The 22,981-nt window shown below is 33.5% G+C and overlaps 1 protein-coding gene across 2 annotated transcripts in view; it reads left to right on the top strand.

Moving 5' to 3' along the window:
- The first annotated feature begins 1,303 nt into the window (after positions 1-1,303).
- Positions 1,304-22,981, top strand: part of LOC134539579 (MICOS complex subunit Mic60) — a 30,930-nt gene continuing 9,252 nt past the window's right edge. The window contains exons 1-8 of one of the 2 annotated variants that reach the window (XM_063381732.1): positions 1,313-1,462; positions 5,531-5,616; positions 6,097-6,315; positions 7,168-7,292; positions 11,314-11,421; positions 12,223-12,363; positions 13,455-13,593; positions 14,607-14,811. In XM_063381732.1, coding sequence (XP_063237802.1) covers positions 1,415-1,462; positions 5,531-5,616; positions 6,097-6,315; positions 7,168-7,292; positions 11,314-11,421; positions 12,223-12,363; positions 13,455-13,593; positions 14,607-14,811 — 1,071 coding nt within the window. In that variant the 5' untranslated portion in view covers positions 1,313-1,414. Of the gene's footprint in view, positions 1,463-5,530; positions 5,617-6,096; positions 6,316-7,167; positions 7,293-11,313; positions 11,422-12,222; positions 12,364-13,454; positions 13,594-14,606; positions 14,812-22,981 lie in introns of both variants that reach the window. The other variant, XM_063381733.1, reaches the window with a different exon arrangement.

Genomic DNA, 22,981 nt, shown 5'->3' on the forward strand with positions numbered 1-22,981 from the left:
CATGCCATATATGATCATAGCATGAATACCAGTCTAATAAACATAATGGAAACAAAAAAATCTCCACCCAATCGACCAGCTGGTCGTGTATTGAATATTAGCTTGAGATTATGAGCCACTTTAGCGACTACAATAATTTTAAAAATAAATTATTGATATTCAGTTAAACAATATGTTTATTAAATTTACTTAACTTTTAAAACAATATAGACCACCTTACAGTGTTAAAAATATAAAAACAAGCTGATAGCTTGTCGTAGTCCCGGATATCACCCCGTGATGCGGGTTGCGTCGTATTCTCAGGGAGGGTTCAAGCCTCGTGGCGGGGGAAATTAACACTAACCGAGCTACAATGATGTTTTGACAGTTTGACCACAAGTATTTATTGAGCCCTTCGCGTAATCTAGGTACATGGGCAATCCGCGGCACAACACCCGTCCCTCCGCGGAGTGAGGCTCGGCTGCACGTGTTTGGGGGTTCGGCAGGCGCCAAGTGCAGACTGCACCCCCTGGTTCTGTATGCGATTGATGAACTGTCTCTGCCCCTTCCCTATGATAGCGAGAAACCAATTAAGTTGGAACGCCGTCGCCAGCGACGTAAAGTCCACCCCGTTGCGGCACGCACGTGTCCGCCGATGCACGCAATGCTCCGCCTCAAAGAACCAAGAAAATACTTATTTACAATTAAATTAGTTACAATGGCGACCGATAGCGTAACGCCCGTGAACGTGAAAGTCCCGTCCGCCTGGATCCAATCTCACCAGTCGTGGCTCACGTCTCTCTGCCGCACTCGTCTCGTCGTGCGACCACCTTGCTCAGCCGCCAGATGACTACTCCCCCCTCCTGCCGCGTCCCTGCCTCTCCGCCCGTCATCCTCCCCCACTTCGCGACACGTGCAGCGCTCGGAGTGATTCCGGATGTTGGCCTCGGCTTCGTCGCCCGGTTACAGCAATAAACATTATACTTTAGAAAAACATATAATTATAATGACAAAAGTTTACGAAAAAATATAATATATACAAATAATAAAAATGACACGTTATTAAATATACAGTATGTTCCACATAACACACATTCACTGCACGGGGTAGGGGAGGATCAGGGGTTGGCGCAGCATAACGGACTTTATGAGCAGGGGAGACACTTGGGTCGACGTCAAGCTGTCTTTGGATAAAAAGTTGCTTTTTTGAGTCGGGAGAATAGAGTGTTTGAACTGGTTAAATTTTTTGTTGGTTTTATTTATTTAAAAATAAAAAACAAGTTATATATTTTTCGTGTTTTACCATATTTGTTATTATTTGTGTCTTTTATGTTGGTGTACTTCAGGTCATTTTTGTTTATGTATCAAGTGTGTTTCTTGCTCTTTTTTTATAAGTTCTGTTCGTGGCCGGAGAGGCTGCGACAAACTGTAGGAAATGTTTCGAAATTCTGTGCGAAAGGTGCTTTGCTGCAGGTTGAGTGAAGTAAGTGAGTAAAATATTAATTATAAGTAATATTCTGTTTGTAACACCTTTGAAGATGTATGTGCAAAATTTGGTTCTGTATGAGGGAATCTTGCTGCCGTTTATGATTTGTCAGATATAATAAATTCATTCATGTGATATTAGTTTATGATTAAATATTACGATGTAATTTATGTGTTTTTGCATTCATCCTTCATAATGTGAATTTTCAAAACAAAATCCTGGTTGAAGACACTACGCTACATAACCTGTACCTTAAATACTATCCTAGCTTTATTTTACTTAAGCCCGGGCTACATTCGCAATAGCACGCAAACAGCACAGACGCACAGAAGTTCAACATACACTATTAGATATGAGCTGCTACATTGGCAAATAGCACGCGCACAGAAAAATAGCACAGGATCGGCGCACAGAAAGTTCGTTAACTTTTAACTTTTAGGTTATTTTCTGTGCGCGACCCTGGTGGTAGCTAATCAGCAAACAGTTTAAGTACTACTCTAGTGGGCTTATAAAAGAACAATTGTCACGAAAGTATTGGTGCTGTTGACTTGAGTAGTTTGTTATTGTTTTCAAACGCACGATTACATAAAAATGGAAGGCTCATTTGATAGCTGTAATAGAAAGTAGAAATATTTTGTATGACAGGGGATACGCAGGATACAAAAAATGAAGACGCTAAATTAAATGCTTGGAAGTCCGTGTATGAATGTGTTATAGAAGCCGGATTTGAAATAAACAGTGATATGTATTTTTGAATGCTCATGGTTTTTTGTATGTAAACTTTGAAGTACTTAAAATATTTCTTGGTTTAACGAAAACCGTACCACAATAACAACACACGAATCTAAACAAACGTCACTTATTCCAACTTCAGTGATCAAAATTGTTAACGGAAGTTATACATTTAAAAAACTTTTTTGAATGCTTCCGGTATTCTTTTGTGTTGTGTTGTGCGCGAATGTAGCATCAAGCTCTGTGCTATCTCTGTGCGTGTGTGCTATCTGTGTGCTGTTTGCGTGCTATTGCGAATGTAGCCCGGCCTTTAAGGTTTTCATATATTACATATAGCTGATTGCGAATACATAGGGACGTGTTCAAAGCACATACATCCCTACATCCCTTAGCAAATGCAGATACAATGTAAAGAATGCATTTCTAATGGATGAATAGTATCAAAATACTTTTATTGCTACCACCACCACCACCTGTAATATGATGGTCGTACTAATTTGCACGTAGCCATTTCAAGTCGTGATATCGACGAATATTCGCAAAACGTAAATAACGACCAATTAAAAAATGAAAATAAAGTATGTAGCGTAGCCGTTATAAAAGTTAGCGATTAAAATAATATGTTTATTATGAATTTCAAATTATTGAAAATACCTAAAATGAGCTTTAAATGCACCTATAAGTTTAAAGTTCGCCTTTCGGTTATTTTTATTAACGTTTTCATTTATCTTTATTTCAGTTATCACTTAATCTTATAACATTTTAGACAAATATAATGCCAAAAAACTTGACTAATATTATATACAATCAAAATAAAACATGATTCCGAAGCTAATGGATGTAGGGACGCGTTAGTGGATGCGAGTGTTGCATCCCTAGAAATCTTGATTTAGTGGACGGATGGAGGGATACGTCGGCATACCTTGTGAGAATTCGAAAGCAGCGCAAAGATGGCTTCGTCCACGACGATGCACTTCTAGTGGATCCCTTAGCTAAGGGATCCATTAGACTAGTATTCGGATACAGCTATATTCTATCAATATATGCATTTTAAATATCATTTTATAACAAATTGGTATGGTTTTGGTAACTTTATTTAATTTGCTTACATTTTCTACTATGTATTCTAGAGTGTAGGTACCATAAGGCCAGACCTGCATACCTGGTTCATTTGGTAAATTTTGAATACTATTACTTTTGTATAAAAAAAAATTTCAAAAATCAAAACACATTGAATTACTTCCTAATGTTTTTTTTTAAAACCATTCTGTAAAAGGGCTTTGCATTTGAACTAGTGGTTCCTCTGTACTAAAATTGTTCAATATTGTATAATATTCTTCAATATTCACTTGAAATGGAAAACAAATCAGGGGTAGAAAACAGTTTTGGCCTGGCCATGACATCCTGACATTTTGAAAACGGTGACGGCTACGCTATATTTCTAAGGTTCTTTGGAGAAAAGTAGGGCAGTGACAACAATCATGGTGATGTCTCATGAAAAACTGTCTGGGCTACACTATTGAAGCACAACAGAAATTTATGTTACTGTATTTACATTACAGGTAATATTTACAATAATTTTACACAAACTGTTAACCCAAAAATTAAATTTTTCACATGTTATCTGCCACTAACCTAACCTCTATTTAAAATAGTCATAATGGGAGACCTATTCGTTCAAATACAATGTTATTTTACAAAATGATTAGAAAACAGGCTAGGAAGTGACATGTCAGAAATAGTATGTATGTGTATCAGTGTTTTTTATGATAAATCTTGCGCATGTTTATTGTTGTCTACATACTTCATATCTGGCCCAATAGTCTGGTTTGCTTAAATCATAAATTTATCCCCAAGGAGATTCAAAAATACACAAATACAATGTTTTCATTATCAAATAATAATAATATAGAGGTATATGGTATATGTCTTCCTAGACAAGAGCTTCATCAGTTTGAGCCACAGAATAATGCGATAGGTTTGTAAAACATAGGTCTAATAGATTTTTAGTGCTTCATTATTGTTACATTGGAGCAGACCAAGACTGGATGAAAAGTTGAACAGACTCAGAGCAGTTTTATTGTAGTTCACTTGGAGATTGTTATTAGTCCAGTCAACACGAGGAACGTCGAAGTCACCTAGTATCAGTAGATCATATTGAAAATAGGAAAGTTTGTCCTCGAGATGCTCACAGTAAGATAGATAAGTAAATTTAAATTTAGATGTGTGAGTGGGTAAATAGATATTGCCTATAATAACAGATATTGATGAATTGGTTTTTAATTTTAATCCGAACAGCTTCAAATCCAGGGAGATCAAAGTTATGAATGAAATGAACTGATAAGAATTAGAGTTTTACTAACTGCTGTCTGAACGCCGCCATCTCGTTCTTTCATTATCTGAAGAGCATCTCTGTCGTTTCTATATATAAGATAATGAACTGTGAAACAATGATTATGTCATGAGAATTGAGTAGGATTTCAAAATAATTCAATAGATTTCGATCTAAGACCTTTTTGATAGAACAATTTCCACTCTTTGAGATTGTGATTCACAAGGAAAATTTTACAATGCTCCTCCAAGCACCAGGGTTGGAATTGAAGCGGAAATTGAGATGGAAGAGGGTTTAAGGCTAGCCCCACCTTAGGGGCCAAGATTACTAGTTAAGTAGAGTTAAAAGTAGAATCATTATTGGCAATTTGATCAAGTTGAGGCTTATCAAGCACCCGCTCGGCCAAAAAAAACCAATATTGTTAAATCGAACAAAGTCATCTTCGAGAACAGATATATGAAAAGATGCATACAAATTGAATTTTGTCCTGTGTGTCCTTACTTTTACATTTGTTAAGTTAAGTTCATTGGAGATGTGTTCAACAATCTCGAATGTTCCTGAACCGAAGGATCCAGTCTGATTACAAATACTGCCTTGTTTTTTTTTTTAAATGCAGGCTTGCTAATTGGTTTTAGCTTTAGCATGGGTTTGTTCCGAATACCCATTTGCATGGGTGTTTTCTTTTGTTCGTAGACACATTTAACGTTGGAGTTCACGTGTACTTGTTTAATTTTGTTTTTAGCATATATGACTCCACTTTTTAATTTCTTGAAGAATTGTGTGTATTATGAAACTCCTTTTAAAATAACAAAAACCAAGTGACGATTCTAGCTCTGAAAAGTACTAAAACTTCTAATATCACATTCATGTTTTTAAGCTGTGGTTATTAAAAAATAAGAAATTTTATCTGGGTATTTGTAGTATTGATTAAAATTTTTTTGATGTATTGTCTGTGCAATACTGAGATATAAAATGTAATTTTGAGTTAATAATTGTTTTAGGTACCATTATACGATTCGGGATTGTCAAGATTACATCTTTGTCTCAGATATCATACGAAGAATTATACAACTGGTTCTCTTCCTCCGTAAGTTACTAATTAAATTAAATTTTCTTTGCTTAGTTTAGTAAATTTAATAGCACATTGTAAATTTAGTTGAGTTTAGTGTATTGCAGCTTGTAGATTTGTTTGGTCTGAACATGTTAGCACAAGGATATTGGATAGTTCATTTTGCAACAAATTAAATAATTAAACTATTTTGTTGCAATATTTAAATATTTAAAACTTGCAAACAATTATTTTGTGGTAAAGATGGAAAAGAATATAAATTAAATGAGTGTTATACTTTAAAGAAGCTCCTACTAAAAATTTTTAGTGTTAATTCACTGACCCTGATTTGAATAATTTGAATTAACAGATGTTTTGCAGATTATTGTTACACATTCTTATTTAACAGTTTGCATGAGTATAGACTGATTTATTAAGTTTTTGTTAAATCTATGACTTTTTAACTGCAGTTAATTTATCTTTTAAAATTACATTTTACATAATTGATTTATTTTTCAGAAATCGTCCGTCAAGAGTAGGAAGAGTTCTTTTGTATACAGTAGGGACAATAACCTTGGGGGTGGGTGGTACAGTTGCATACGCGAATTATGACCCAAAATTCAGAAAATGGTTGGGTCAAAATGTTCCCTATACCGATGAGTTTTTGAAAACAGTGCTGCAAGAGGAGGGCAATTACTGGGAGCAACTTTTGGGGCAGTTTGATTCGTTTCAGACCTGGTGAGTGATTCTACTTCTGGTTTGGTTCTGTTTTGTTTTTGTTTTGAATATAGAGTTGATAAATGGTAGTATTTACATAGCAAATAACTTTAGCCTTTGATTGTGTGTAGAGTGCCCTTTGCGTTAAGGAAAAAAAAATTATACAGATTTTGTTTATGGCTCAATTTACCATATTGGTATTTTTATTTTCTTAGCTTTACTTTTAACTACAGGGTGTTCCTTTAAATTTATCTTGATAACTCTTTTGCTTTTTGGTCACAGATCTTGACATCAAACATTTACTTTACGTTATTTGCAAGCATTACATTGCCAAATGAGTGATCATAAAATATGCAAACATTTGCGGCACAATTTACTGTTATATGACACTTAAAATATTTGGTGACAAACTCTGTAATGGAACATAAAATGCAAGAAAGCTTACATGATAAATTTACAAGAAAAGATGATAAATTTTAGCATAGAGTAGAAAACAAAATAAGCAATATGGTAAGTTAGAGCCTTAAGGTCTGTATAATAATCTTGTGAGGCATATTTTATAAAATTATAATTATGAATATAACTTTTACTATCATGAATCTTGAAAACTTTTGGTGTTTTAACTTTTTTTGTAGGTACTCTTGATTTTTGATATGTTACATATTAATTTATGTGTATGATCTCATTTTGTGTTTGGAATAAAGTTTTGCAAGTTGTTTGTTAAGTTTACCATTCCATAATTTACTTTTGTGTAAAATTAATTAATCAATTTAAATTATAATTTAATCTGAATTTTAAATAGCCTTCATACTTTTAATTGTTTAGAGTTGCTGTTCTTATGTTGTAATGTGCCATTGTTTGTGATGTTTGTAGGGTTAAAATGCTAATATTTGGAGAGGAACCGGAGGGGAAAAGCATTCAAAAACCGAAAGCGGCGGAGCTACCTAGCAAGCCTAGTGAAGTGTCCCCTCCAAAGAAGACATCTGAACCCAAAAGTAGTAAGTTTTTCAGTAAGCTTTAGGGTAATGTATTTGTAGGAAGGAATTAAAAAGTTCTTATACTGTAAATAGTCATCAGCAATTCCGTATGTTACGGATGTTACATTTTGGTTTGTTTTTACCTTTAATTTTTAAAAGTCTTAAATGACATATTAATTCTATTATAAAATACTTAAATAACTATGAGATACCAGTTATGGTTGAGGTTTCTAGCTTTGTATTGTAAGTGGTGTGAGGATTATTTAAGAAAGAGTGCTGTTACGGATGTTACAAAACTTGGGAACAATCAGATGAGATGGTTGAGTTCAGCAGAAAAATTCAGGTGAACCGATCAATAAAATGAAATCAAATTGTTTATAATGATTTATTGAGGTTTTAAACAGCTTCTGAAAATGTACCAAAAAATTTTTAATAATAACACTGGTTTTATACAGTTTTTCTGCTGTTACGGATGTTACACACACTGGTGTTACGGATGTTACAAGTGACCATACATCAATATATTTTTGGATTTTATGCACATGTGATTTATTCTTTTTTACTATACCGTGACATTAAGTAATTAAAATTTAAAAAAATCACAATTTAATCTGATTTTGGAACTCATAGATCAGTCTGGTTCCAATTGATTTAACATTTGGTGTAGGCAGCACTGAACTTATTTTAACCAAATTGATGTCTGTTTGATCATTTTCATCTGTTACAAACATTGTTCCAGTTTTCCCATAACTTTTAAGAAACATCACTCCAACTTCACCCATTTGACAGACGGCTGATGACTCCTTACGAAGGCCTGTTTGACAAACAGCAACCAGTGGCGGATCCAGAGGTTCACCAGGATTTCAGAATAGCCAGAGAAAAAATGTCTTAAAATTACTAAATTTGTATTTAATCTACTCACACTACACATAACATCCAACCACCAGATTTTATTGTTTATTTATTGTTGGCTTGTTTTTCCTTCACAAACGTGTGACTTTTGAAGCTAGGAAGAACCAAGTTAATTTTTCTTACGAGTTCTTCAAGAGATATAGTGTTCTCGTTTACTTGTAACCAACCATCACACTTTTTCCATTCCATCCATTTCACTTGCTGAGATAGATTACAGTCAGTTTTTAAAAGAACTTTTATACCATGATAACATGTTTCACAGTTATTCAACATACAACATTCACTTCCTGTATCGCAGCACATTTCTTCTAGGGTCACATTTCTTCTTTATGGGTCACAGAAGATACCAAAATATCACACTTCTGAGAAATGGCATTACTCAAAAAATTAAATTTAGCATGTTGCATACAGACACACACGTTATGAGGTGTATTACCTACAGGAATTATATGCTTTGGTCGTAACTCATGAAACTTCGACAGAGATTTTTCAATCCTGTGTTTATCCATAAAACATTTATGGGCTTCTGAAATGGTCATGACTAAAAAGCGCTTTTGCTTTTGAGTCTTCTGACCAGTATTTTTATCCTTCATTGATACGTAGTCCCTTTTTGATGGCGCTTGCCAACTAATTTCATCTGTTTCTAGAATATCTCGCACTTTTTCAGCAATATCTTTAGGGAGTAAATGAGTTTTTGACAGTTTTGTCACAGTATAAAGTTTTGAAGAACTATTAAATGTTTCCTTTACAAGCTGCCGGACATTTGCTCTCTTCTTTTGAGGACTATGTGGAAGATTTCTTTTTGCTTTAAAGACTGCTTTCCGAAGAGTACTTGTGGATGCATAGGAACCAATTATCCTATCAGGAACATTACTGTTGTGGCTCAATTGATTTTTTTTTCAGAGGCTTGCTTTTTGCGCCAAGTTTTTTTATCCTGATTCGGGTCATTTCCCTTTTTTTCTTTAGCAATTTTTCATTTTTGGCACATTTTCCCTTTTCTTTTTGCCTAACAACACGATTTCTGTCTCTGTCTTTATTAACTAGCTCTTTCCACATTTCAGGATTTTCAGCCTTTAATTTCTCCCAAAATTTAGGAACTCTACTTGCAGATGATGTTGGTGCCATGATCCTGCAACAATGACAAAGGGCTTTCATTAATATTTTTTTACTGTTATAAATTAAATGGAGTACAAACTAAACTCATACAAGTCTGGTTTAACATTCTAATAAAGGCTTTATGAGCCCCCATTTATAAAATATATGCTTAACCTGGTACAACATTTTAATTAGTTAGGCTCTAACTGAATTCTGGGTTTCGGTAGATTATTCCAGAATCATGCTTGTGTTTATCAAATGACAAATAGTAACTTATTGGCAAGTGATAAATCAGTCATACGCTCGTCACTACGATATATGTAACATCCGTAACACCTATTTATTGGAAATAAAAACCTATAAAAAATTATTAACTGAGGTTAAAGTAAGTTTGTAAGTAGTATGTCAACCTTAACCTAAATTGCAATGTAAACTAATAAAGCAGTAATGTACAGAAAACTTTTTTCTAATTTTTGTTACGGATGTTACATTACCATGCCTCTTTAGTTAAAAACTCAAACAGTTAAGGTAATTTACTTACCATGTGCCTTGAAACTTATGATGATGACACACAAGACATTTCTTCAAAAGCACAACAAAATTTCTTGGAGGTAAACCGCTGATGAATTACTAAACAGGTGCACCAAATGTGTCATCCTTTTTATTAAAATTTCCTGTTTTGCAGTAACCTGGGTTTCAAACTGTAAAATAAATACTTTAAAATATTGGTTTCTTAAATATTGTAACTGATCTATTAAATATGAACTATCATGAACATGCACCGGTAAATAAAATACGGGAATTTTTAAATTTACTTTTTTACATGTTTTCCTCTTTTATACGGAATGGCTGTCATTGGAGTCATCTCAGTTATGACAATATAAAACATTGTTTCTATTTGCTTCGCAATGTTCCCATGTGAAACAAACCTAAATTTCTAAGCAAACATTTTGGGGAAGAAAAAAACATTTGGGTACTTGTTTTATTAATGATATGAGGAGATGAAGTTGTTCATTAACTAAATATCCAAAGTAATTTTAATATCTATGGTAGGAAGTGGTAAATCTTCTTTCACAACAGCTTCATCTGATTTCGTTACTTCATAATGAAGTATATTTGTGAAGCAATGATCTAACATATTATTGGAGGACTGAATATTACTGCACTGAAATCTCCCACACTAGTAGAAAAGTTAAGCAAAGATTGTGTCTTAGATTTGATATAAGATTTAGATATATTTAAAGTATGTTTATCTGGTCAATCAATACCAGTCAGATTGATGTCACCAAGTATTATCAGATTATCTTGGTAGTAAGTGAGGTTATCTTCTAATGCTTCATGATACATTGCATAGATACTAGGAGTAGTTTGAAGGTGTGTGTATGTGTTTGTCTATATATATGTGTGTGTGCATGTGTATGTATATGTATATATAACCAGTTATTAGGTAGTTAGTTGGTGAGGTTTTAATTCTGATCCAGAGAGCTTCAATTCCAGAATGATCATAAATTGGAATTTGATGGAGTGATGGAAATTTGTAAGTGCAATCAAAGCACCACCAATTCTTTCCAGCATTGTGTGGAGTTTCTGTCACATCTAAATGTGAGATAACGATCAGTGAAATAGTGAGAATTCATGCTGCAATTATTAAACCATGTTTCTGTTAGACAGATGTCATATTCAATGGAGACTAAGTTATCAAAAAAATTCTGTAGATTTTTTTAATATTTCACCAATGAACGATTAAATGCTCTATGGTGGAATTTGCATGTCGTACACATAAACTGTGTGGATTATCCATGGAATTTTCATTAAAACTATGCTGATATTTGATAATCCAGAAATGTTGCTAATCCGGCTTGGCTGTGGTCCCGAGTTGTTTGTTACGAGTAAATTGCCATGTTTTGGAATTGTGTGGCTTAAAAGATTTGCATGTATGTCATGGCTGTTGTAATATTTTCATTCTTACCTGCTGTTTATTAAATGTGTGTTGACTAACTTTTACCCTGGGCCTTCCTCCCTGTCCTGCTTTTAGCATCCAAATCAGTGTCTGGTCCGGTTAGTGAGAAGGAACACAGAGTTCCCAAAAAGAGACAGACAGAAGTCAAAGTTACAGATACTGTTCAACGAGATGTTCAGACAGGTAAAATTACAGAGACTTAGGTTTTTTTGTGAGTAGTGTAGAAGGTTGTGATTTGTTTTAGATTTTTTTTTTTTGGCTTAAGAGTATCGCTGGGGTATTAGGAATATTATTGCACTTTATTTCACATCATGCACAATGCACATTTTTATTAGCATGAAGTGAAGACCTCTGGTATGAAAAGTGATAACTCTCAAAAGGTTGAAATTTCCGGTTCAAGGGTAAAATGCTTTATTGTGAGATGTTCTTTTTTCTGAAGTTAAGTTTAAGGTACAAAAATTCTTGAAAAAATACAAAAAAAATGTGTCTTTAATTTTTTTTTTTACTGATGTTCCAAACTTTAACTTAATCATGGCCACAATTCACAAGAATATATTTGTTACACCAGAAGACTTCAATTATTGAGTGTCAGATTATTTTATGTTTGTAGTACGATAATAATTCATATTAATTGTATTTGATGTTACAATACTGTATTACCTATATAGTAGTATCAGCATTTATGGTTTGGTTAAAAAGGTTTTTGAGATTGAAATAAGTTGGCATGAAGTTTTCACTTGACTACTTATTTCCTAAAAGCATGTTTTGTAATCTAAATAATGATTAGAATAATCAGTAACTATTTCCCTTGGTTTTACATCACAATTTCTTTGAGGTTGGTTTACTTGTAATTTATTCCATTATAACTTCCTAAATTTTGGTTGATTTTTTAAAGAGCAGTGTAGTAGTTATATGGTGTGTGATTGCTGTTATAGTTGTTCAGAACCATACAAATTCTTAAGAAGTAATTTGTAATGTTTACAGGTCCTTCCGAGAAACCAAAACCAGCGATCGTGGAACCTCGTGTGCCTCGTCCCAAGACCTTTGTCGAACTTGAAGAAAAAATTGTTGTTGCCGCATCAAAGGCTGTGGATGCATACGATAAAGCTGCCCGTTACCTGGAAGGTTTGTGCATTTGATTTTGATTTATTTTGTCACTATGAAGCACATTTTGTTAGAATGCAGTTGCACTGTAATCGTAGTACAACTTACCTGGTACTTAAGAAATGAAAATACGGTGAAAAGTATTGAGCTTTCTATGGTTTGGCACGTTGTGTAATCCGACACCAGTTGAGCAGCTTGCATACAGAATTTTTCTTACGGATTCCAGCTGTTGACCTTGGATCTCAGGTCACATTACTGCGCTGCCTGCGTTTGTAGTTTGCTTAGAGTTTATTGTTACTGTCAGTTTTCCTTTTGGTGCAGTGGTTCCTGTTTTCTAGCCGGTTACATCTCACATTTTGTATTTTTGTTAAAGCTATAGTGATTTTGATAATCTAGCAAAATATTTTACCTGGCATGGCCTTGGTCTTGAACTTGTGGGCTTAAAGACTAATGATGGGTCAGATCCCAATTTTCTCGAATCCAAATCTCAAATTTGAATACCAAGAAGTACCTCAAATATACTTTTAAAAACAAAATCTATGTTTCAAGGGTTAAAAATAATGTACAAGCAATGAAAAATGTTAATTAGGTGTTAAAACATTGTACTCCTTAATTGTGTGTTTCACTTACTAATGTTCCAAAATCAATAAAAATTCTTATGTTATATAAGTAGAATATCTTGGCAAACACTAATATATAATATAGACCTAGTATACTCCAGACTTATCAGTGTAGAATTTTTTAATTTGCTTCATTTCCTTCAATAATTTGTTCAAATGTTTTTCCTCGAATATTGAATCATTAGAATTTTGAGGATTTGATGGTATTTGAAGTTTTGACTAGCCCATACCTATTAAAGTTTTTTCTTTCGCTGTTCTTTATACTGAATTGTTACTTAATGTTAATCGTTTTAAAGGGTTCGGAAATTACATACTCTAAAGTAACAACTTCCTTAAAATCAGGTACTTTGTAATGCACTTTCACTGTTTCTGAAAGCTTAAACTATAACATGATCACACTTGTGTAAGTTTTGAAAATCAACGTATATTAAGTATTTGTAAAAAAAAAAAAATGTAATGCATAATCATGCTATCTTGTTTCTTTATTTACAGACTACAACAAGGAAGTAAATAAGATAGTTGAATCTTCTGTGGAACATTTGGACCCTAGTGTATGGTCTAGTTTGAGGAAAAAATCAGCAAGTAAAGATGAGCAGTTGAAGAAAGCTGAAGAAAAGGCCAGTGAAGCAGTGTAAGTTACTTTATAAAGGTTTGTATATCTACTATAGTATCAAAGAAAATTGGTCAGATCAAGGTATACTATGTGATATAAAATTTCATATATACAGAAACTCACTATTATATAATTTTAAAACACTTTCTCTGTGCTATTTACATTATCGTATATGTATTTTACTTTTACTTATTTTTTTTATTTTTATTAATAGTGCAGAGAAATCAAGAAAATTATAAAGTACTAAAGCTAATGTAATTAGAAAAATTAGTTCAGAACACCACAAAATTATAAACTAGTCCATAGAGTCGTGGTTGAAATAGGTTTTAAAATTATGAAGTTCTTTTGAAGTAAAGCAGTTATGATTAGATAAACAAAGAAACAATGTTTGCAGCATCATGATGTATTACATTTTATAAGATAAAATGTTAATGGCAGTGTTTTATGTTGCACACTTGTGCACAGAGGCTTAAAGTAGGGGTCATCGATGATTGTAGTGAATTGTGAATGACTCTAGTTCAAACTTGGCGCTCATAAATATGTCTTAGCTGGCATTTGAGATCGAACAAATGACCATTGCCATGAGATTGTAATGGTCACTTAGGACCCATTTAAATTGGAGGTAAAGGAGTCTTCAGTGACCATCTCATATTTTGTGATGCAGAATGGTTAGAATGAAATATTTTATAACACTCCAAGCCAAACATATTTACGGCTAATCCCTATATTTTTCCAGTCGCTGATCACCTTAATTGCACGGATCATTGTAGCTGATGTGTGAATCATCTGTTGTATACTGACCGTTACTAGTAATTGTACTAGCTCTGAACCAGAATCTCCAACCATCAAGATGTTGGCACAAACAGTATATGTGCTTTGGCCAGATTCATATATAACTATCCTGAACTGTAGTTCTCAAGTTAAAGCTGCTAGTACAAAAAAAAGGTTGATATATATTATTTTTATTATGTTGTAGAAGAATTAAAATAATTATGTAATTTAAAGTCACGTGTGTTTTGTTTCGTGCTTAGTGTGCAGTTGGACAAGCTGAATGAGTTCTTGAGTGATCCAACGCTGGAGGCGTCGGAAGCAGTTCGAGATCAAGTGAAACGAAACGCAGAGAGGGTAATGCAAGGTGTCAAGAGCGCTGCGGATAGGCTGGAAGCAGAGCAGACACGCGCCAGCTTGGCCGACAAATACTGGAGGAAGGTGGCAGAGTCAAGGAGACATTTTCTGGTGAGGAGATCCGAATCACGCACGCAACATATCAGAGACTTTTTTTTAAACAGAAACACTTGTGTGTATTTTTTTTACCATAGGCATCTTATTATAACATGTTGTAAATACCATCCATTCTATTGTATACATCCGCTCCTCGAAGTAACGCTTTTTGTTGTGTGTGGTTTCAAAGTAATGACACTAATAAATTAAGGCTTGATTCGAAGTAGTGCTGTCATAGATTCAATGTAGCACTTATTTCTTTTATGTGGATCTTTATTCCCTTGCGTGCAGAATGGCAACAACCTTGTGTAGCATTAAATACAATGCAACAAATTTATGTGACAAATCAACAAACAATATTTTTCTCTTTCTTTATTAGCTATTTGCTACCTACCTTCATTGCATATTTATCTCAGATGACAGACAGAGTGTTCAGCCAACGTTTATATTCTACCATCCCTCATGTCAACAGCAACTCTGGAGAAAAAAGCCAGAAGCTTTCAGGGCTAGGTTACCTCGTGCCTACCAGGATGCGCTAGTGGCAGATCATGGCAGACACCATTTAGTAAACAACAGAGTATCACATTAACAGGTTAAAGTAATTTTTCTAATAATAGCAAACATTTAGTTTCTATGATGTTTAAAATCTTAATAGAACTGAAATAGATCTCCTATATTAATAACATAATATATTGTAACTCAGAAACGTTAGAGCCTCGTAGGAATGTTACGCCCAGGCCCTTCTAAGTAAACAATTGAATTTTAGTTTTGTTTGATCGGAAAATGTTACTCAACATTTTTTTAAATGTACAAATGTTTTTAGACATATATTATTACAGTAAATTGATTATAACGGGAGTAGTGTCGTGATTAAAATGTTTGGTAGCAAGCACATTTAACCTTGGAAATAAATGTTTTTTGGTTAACATACACTCTTATGGAAAAGTCATATTTAGACACCTGCGAGTACTCGAAATTCGAGTTTCGAGTCGAGTTTTTTAGTAATACTCGAACTCGAGCTCGTGGCTTTTCAACAACTCGAAATTCGAGCGAGCTTTTCTTGCACTCTACCTATAGAAAAAAAAAGACTCTCATTATAAGGGAATAAAAGTCTTACAACACTATTATCCTTTACTTTATAATGTAACATGATCGACCGTATACATGAACACATCATTTTTACGTACCCGGGATTTACGAATTTCCGTGATGAATTTTTTTTACTTCAATAATTTTCCGCATAGTTTTAATGTATCACTTTCCTGCTTTATGCGGAAGTATTTCCCGCTTTATGCGGAAACATTTCCCGCATTTTACTGTAAAAAGCGTTTAAATTGTCCGGGGTCTCATCATTTACGCCATAAAATGTGTGATATAAAGTCCCGTTTAAAATTTTTATGAAAGTTCCTGCCAGTAATGGCGCACGTAATTATAAATATGAAGAAAAGACAAATGAACAACAACTTACGAAGAAATATGGATGATGTACCATAACTACAGTACAATTCCAATAGTTATCTTAAGATAATTACCATAAAAAGAACTAACGATTCTTTGTGGATACCATAACTACTGCAGAAGCATGATAGTTACCACATTTGCACTATAGTTGCCGTAATAACCGAGATGTGTATTTACCGTGATGGTAATGTATTTATTTAGGACATATTAAAAAAAAAGGATGTTAAATCTTGATATGTACGGTTGGCACATGTTGCTAAGAAATAATGCGATCTGAAAGAATGCAGTACTACTACGAAAAGTGAAAAGGGTACTAGTGGATTTTTAGGTTATGGCAGTCTCTTTCGTTTTTCAGTAATATCGGCCGAAAATTAACAAGAGTATTGGAAGTTGGCAGAAATGCCGATTCAACTAAATATTGGCAAAATCGGCTTCTTCAGTGCAGCTCTACATTTGATGACATGAGTAAACATATTTCAGACTACAGGACATTGAAAAAGACTTTAATTTCCATGTAGGTTTATTGTGCGTAAGTTTTTTTTGCAAGTGTAAATTGAATTAAGTAAAATGCTTCTATTTTTATTACTTTAAATTGATTAAACTTAATGACAAGTTACAGATATTTGACACTAATTTCGAGGTTAAACAATTTGGTAAATATGTAGAGTAACGGTATATGCGAAAAAAAATGCTAAAAATCCGAAAATACTTTTATTCTATGCTCTTTCACTTCCTCTTTTCAAATCAACCGGCGGAGATAAGAAATTCCAAATACTTTAGGAGATATAGAATTTTTTAATTTTGCAATACAACACCTGTACAACCATTAGACCGACGCCATTTTTGTTATTTTGCCGTGTGTTCGTGAATGCGTAATAAATAAAATGGTCGATTAGGTCAGGTCAGTTACATTATTAATACTTTCAAACTAAGCGGACATAAAAAATAATGTGAATTAATTTCAATGGTTCTTTAGTTTTAAAGTATTTATAATGTAACTGACCTGACCTAACAAACCCGGACAATATCAAAATAAAAAATAAAACTTTAAAATTAGAAACGTTAAAAACCCACCTAAGTTGGAGGCGGGTACATTTCCTTTGCCATTAGAAGGAAATGATGTAGTCGTTCACCTACGTCGCGATACCTCCGACGGATTAATAAATAAATAAATAATCACGTATTGGTTCATTTGAATACTGGCCAATCACGGAACTGTCACGTGACAAAATTGTCCAATAAGAAACATAATAGATACTCGTAAACCAGAAACAATGGTGATCGCCGCATGAATACCCAGGTATTGTGATGAAAATTAAAAAATTCGATATTCCTAAAGTATTTGGAATTTCTTATCTCCGCCGGTTGATTTGAAAAGAGGAAGTGAAAGAGCATAGAATAAAAGTATTTTCGGAATTTTAGCATTTTTTTTCCGCATATACCGCGACTCTACATATTTACCAACAATTTTACTAAAGCATTCCAGCCACACAGGTTGCCAGCGAGAGATGCTTCTCATCTGCTGTAAACACCATCTCCAATCGTAGAGCTAATTTAACTCCTGAACGTGCAGAACAAATTATTTTTCTGCATGATAGATTGAAGAACAGAATTTAATACTCTATGACAATCTCTCTCAGAATTTTTGTGCCGAAAAGTGGAAATGTTGAAACAATGTGAATGTACTTTTCAAACAACATGATTTTTGGTGCTCAGTTAGTTGAAGCTCAGTAAGGACTCCAGAAAAATTGACAAGGATGAAATTATTCCAAAGTTATGTTACATTTACACAAACATATACGTACTTGTAAACTGTGGTTATGTTAGTTGGATGATATCAGTTACTAATGAACCAATGGAAACAGGTTAGATTCAATGGAAAACATGTTTTTTTTCCTAGCAGTGCAAATTATAAAAGCACTCTGTAAATAGTTACCCAAAATTAATAAGCCCACTTCATTTTAATACTTTATTCAAACATTATACCTACTAAGTTTAAGGTAAAAATAATTTCCCAAAAGTGTAACTGTATCACAAAAGCTCAAGCTTCGAGAACTTTCAAGTAGGCTCGCTCGAGCTTGGCTCAAAGTAAAATTCTTAGGCTCGCAGACCTCTAATGTAGGTCTATCTATTTAGTAGGCTAACAATGATAATGGTTTCTTTTTTTATTTCCATATTTTTCTCAAAAGTTCTCACATTTTATTACTCCATCACAGTAAATTTATGTGCAATAAACTGAAAAAAAAAAAACTCGAACTCGACTCGATACTCGCAAGTATTTTAGCAAACTCGCTCGAGCTCGACTCGAAGTGAAAATCTTCTGCTCGCAGAAGCCTAGTCATATTTGATTACCGCTGTTTTTATTAGCTCTAAGTTTTCACTGGAATGAATAGGGTGTTACTTCGAGGGGTGGGTGTACATGTTAATTTTTCTTTGGTACTCCCATTAAAACTAAAATTATGTTCGATAATCCGGCATAATTACTGATTCAGTATGGTCTTTGCTCTTGGTCCCAAACTACTGTATTATAGCCCACAGATAGGCTGACCACCTTTTTGCTTACCTAAAAACTAGGAAAAATTTTATTACCCTAGTTATAACTAACTGTAAATAGCTAATTACTCTAATATTTTTAAAATGTAAATTATTGGAATGATGTAGATTAAGTATTGTATTGCCTGTACCCCATGTTTCCCATCTAATTAAAAAGAACACATTTCACATAAACAATAAAACTTGAATTGAATGTGACCCATCACGTTTTGCATCATAAACATAAATTGTTGCAGAAGTTCCCATTTATGAAATTATGCTGCTTAGTAAGTTTACCGTGTTTTATCACATAATTGTCGTACATTTTACGTATACTAAAATGAAGTTTGAAAAGTAGGGTTGCAATTTTTATGAGAAAAAATTTTTTTTGTTGGATAAAGTTATTCATAAAAACAAAACCCATTCATGGAAAGTACATTTATTTAAAAAGTGGAGTATACAAGAGCACACTAAACAATTTAAGTTAATAAGTCATGCAATAAAAGCCTTTCTTCAATTTAAATAGAGAAACAAAACCTGTGACCTGAATGTGAGCCTGAACTAACGTATAACTATCGTCGTAGTACACACTTAATACGAAAGAGTGCAGGCCGTCAAATGTAGTTAACTTGGCACTCGACAGAGCGCACGTTGCATGCAATCGGCGAGATATCAGTATCAATATACGACTACGTGTGCACGCTCTATATGGGAACCAACATAACGAAACATGAATGATGCCAACTAGCGCTGGCTACATTTTTATAAGTGGTACACCGTGGCGACACAGACGAACAGATAGCTTATAAAGAAAATTTACACATCAGACAACTTTGTATTTCTGTTAATTAAATAAGTAAGTGGTAATGTCAGAATAAAGATTAGATTTATACTTCAAAATACATCGTTTTATACTGGAATAATACCTACACAAAGCACTTGGAATCTAATAGCGGGACCAAAAACATCACGCGATCATTATGCGAGAGGTTTTTTTATTCTAATTTTTGACACCCTAAAATATTGGTGTGATTATTGCGCATCAGGTGTCAATAAAAAATGAGACTATTTTGGTAAAATAAATTTTTTAGAAATATTTTATTTTAATATTTGTTGAATAATACTTTTTTTTTAAAAATGAATAAAGACATTATAAAAATTGAAACAATAACACCAAAATTTCTTAGTATTAAAAATGAAATCATCCTAAAAATAAAAAAATAAAAGCTTATCCCTATGAATACTGCATTTAAGGCGATTGGTGCACGGTAAAAAACGGTCACAGGCCCGAAAACAATGAATTTTGTATCATATGACCACTAAAGAGTCTAGATGCCTATGTGGGTGACCGTTACTATGTAGGGAGGTCAGGAGCTTAGTTCCAGCTCGTCAGTGGCGAGATGGCCTTCATACGGGAAGGGTGTCGCTGGCGGTCGCTCTGCGGCCTGCCATCTAGCGGGAACTAACAAATCCTCGAAGGTTGTATCTCGCTCTACCTCTAACACACAGCCGATAAGGTTCTATCGTGCCCGGAGGAGGGAAAGGTTTATCAGAGTTCTCTTTCACTCATCCTTCGCCATGGGGAGGCGGAATGGATTATTTGTCCGCAACTGCGCAGACGTCATGTGGCCAATCCCGCACTCTTCTCACTCAACTCGCTCATTCTCTCACACTATTTCAATAAATCTTTTCAAATCTTCAACATCAATACTTTAAACCATTGCGCTTCCTACGGATTAATTATATTTCATGCAAGTGCCCGAATTCAGCTGCAAAAAAATAAAACGCGTAGTCAATTTTTTTTCTTCAAAAACCTTCCCAAACACTGTGTGTTAAAAAACATTCTGAAAGCCCATTTTTCTAGATAAATGGAAATTCTAAATCACCTACGCCACAAGGAAACATTGTGCTTTAATATTATGTAAAGAAAACACCTCTTAGTTTTATAGTTATGTAAAGGTGGTGTGATATGTTTTAGATGTCGCACCATCTTATCATCCATGTAGAAGAGTTACCCGAAAAGCTAACAAGACTATTGCCATGGAAATTGAAATATGGTTAAGGAAATATTTTTCAAATGTTTGGAAACAGTAAACAACATATAAAAAATCTTATAACTGTAAAATTAAAATACAAACAACCCTATAGCAAATATAATTTCAATATGAAAAAGTCTACAATAATTTTTACAAGAAACGAAATTGCAATAGCAATACAAAAATATCGCAATTTTGTTACATTGTTAATATATATATTATTTTTAATAAAGGCAATAAAAATGACATACTCAATATTTGGAATACAAAAATACCTTAAGCCCTACATAATTGCTGCGATATTCACAATAAATGCTTTTCTTAAATATAGTAATTAAAAAACATCGTAAATAAATTATGAACATACATATTATGGCGAAGGAAAGTGGACACTATCACACTGAAAAATCTTAGAGGGTAGTTTTCCTCATCTTATTTCTTTCTTTGCGTTTTTGGTCTTGTTCGTTAAAATATTTCATGTTCAAATACTTGATACGCATATACGTTCTTGTCCTGACAAAACAGTATATAACTGCTTCTGGATATTTATTTTCAGTAGTTCCGCAAATAATTTTAGTCAGTGATTCAAAAATCCGCTCTTTTTTGCACAAATTGTTGCCATGAATATTATCAAAACACATTTCAGCGATCTTTATTAATTCAAAAAATTCATTAGTGGGACATTTTAAGTTACCCTTTGATTGTACATGTATCCAGCTATCGTCCTCCGAATTGAAATCCGTAGTGCCAAGGTCAGGATATTTATTTCTGAAACAGTGAGCTATATAGCCAGAAACATATTTCAGCCCTTCAAGAGAAATTTCGTCACTTGAAAGGGGCCTGGCCTCTAAATCTAAGTCTATTTCTTCCATGTCAGCAAGATCTATTTCATTTAAAGGTGATTTCTCTTGAAATGTATTTGTAAAATACATTTCCTTGCACAAAAGTAGTTCTGTAATTTCATTCTGATAAGTACTGTCCTGTTCCATTTCATTTGACGAAAAATCACTTACCAAACACATTTCGTCTGTCTTCTCGTCCGTGTTTTTCCGTTCAGCAAAAACTGCTGCAGAATGTTTTCACAATATGTAGTTTATAATTCTGTATTTAAAGTAAATGGGCGACAGATGCGTATTTTATTACATGCTTTATATTAGCTTCACCTGTATGTTTGTTTGTCTGTCCGTCTGTAACTCTTTCGACAAAGTGTGAGTGGCTCATCACTGTAAAATGTCCCACCAATTTCATCATGTTCGTTAGCCGAGCGGTCTAAGGCGCGCGACTTCTGAGACGTCAGCTTACAGATTCAGCGATCGTGGGTTCTACTCCCGGCCACGCCGAAAAAAAAAGTGTTTTTTTTTTCTGGTAAATTCTAAGATTATATCCATACATCTAACTGTAAATGATTCGGAGAGACTTTACCATTTCTTTGTGACGTTGCAACTCCAAATAGTTATCTCAGATGGTAATAGGTAGTGTCGGTAACTCATTTCCCTATGATAATTATACATAAATATAGTTTAAAAAACTAAAAAAACATGCTTTTAAAGAATATAAAACTAAAAAGTTAAAAATAAATATAGTTTAAAAAACTAAAGAAACATGCTTTTAAAGATTATCAAACTAAAAAGTTAAAAATAATTTTAAAATTTAATTTATGACAATAGTATATAAGCAATACTAGTATAAATGAGAAAAAAGCATGGGGCGCTTAATATACAAAAAATATGGCACAAAGCGCGTCAAGCTTTTTTTCTCATTTATACTAGTATTGCTTATATACTATTGTCATAAATTAAATTTTAAAATTATTTTTAACTTTTTAGTTTGATAATCTTTAAAAGCATGTTTCTTTAGTTTTTTAAACTATATTTATTGATGTTCCATACATCTAATATACGGACAGAGAAAAAACCACTCTAACACATCTTAGTTCAGTTTAACTGTTAACAAATATTTAGGTTAACAGGTCCTATACATATTTCCGAATGTTTTACTGACTGAGTTATACTGGACATTAATTAAATTGATAGCTGATATTTATACTTTTAAATGAAATTTTGAATTTATCATTTTATGTAAAATCTAATGCGTTAAAAAGTGTAACGCAACACTACACACAGGTAGTGATGTCTAGTGCACTGCCCTATGCACAT

The sequence above is a fragment of the Bacillus rossius genome, chromosome 15 (genome assembly GCF_032445375.1).
Source record: "Bacillus rossius redtenbacheri isolate Brsri chromosome 15, Brsri_v3, whole genome shotgun sequence".
Lineage (NCBI taxonomy): Eukaryota > Metazoa > Arthropoda > Insecta > Phasmatodea > Bacillidae > Bacillus > Bacillus rossius.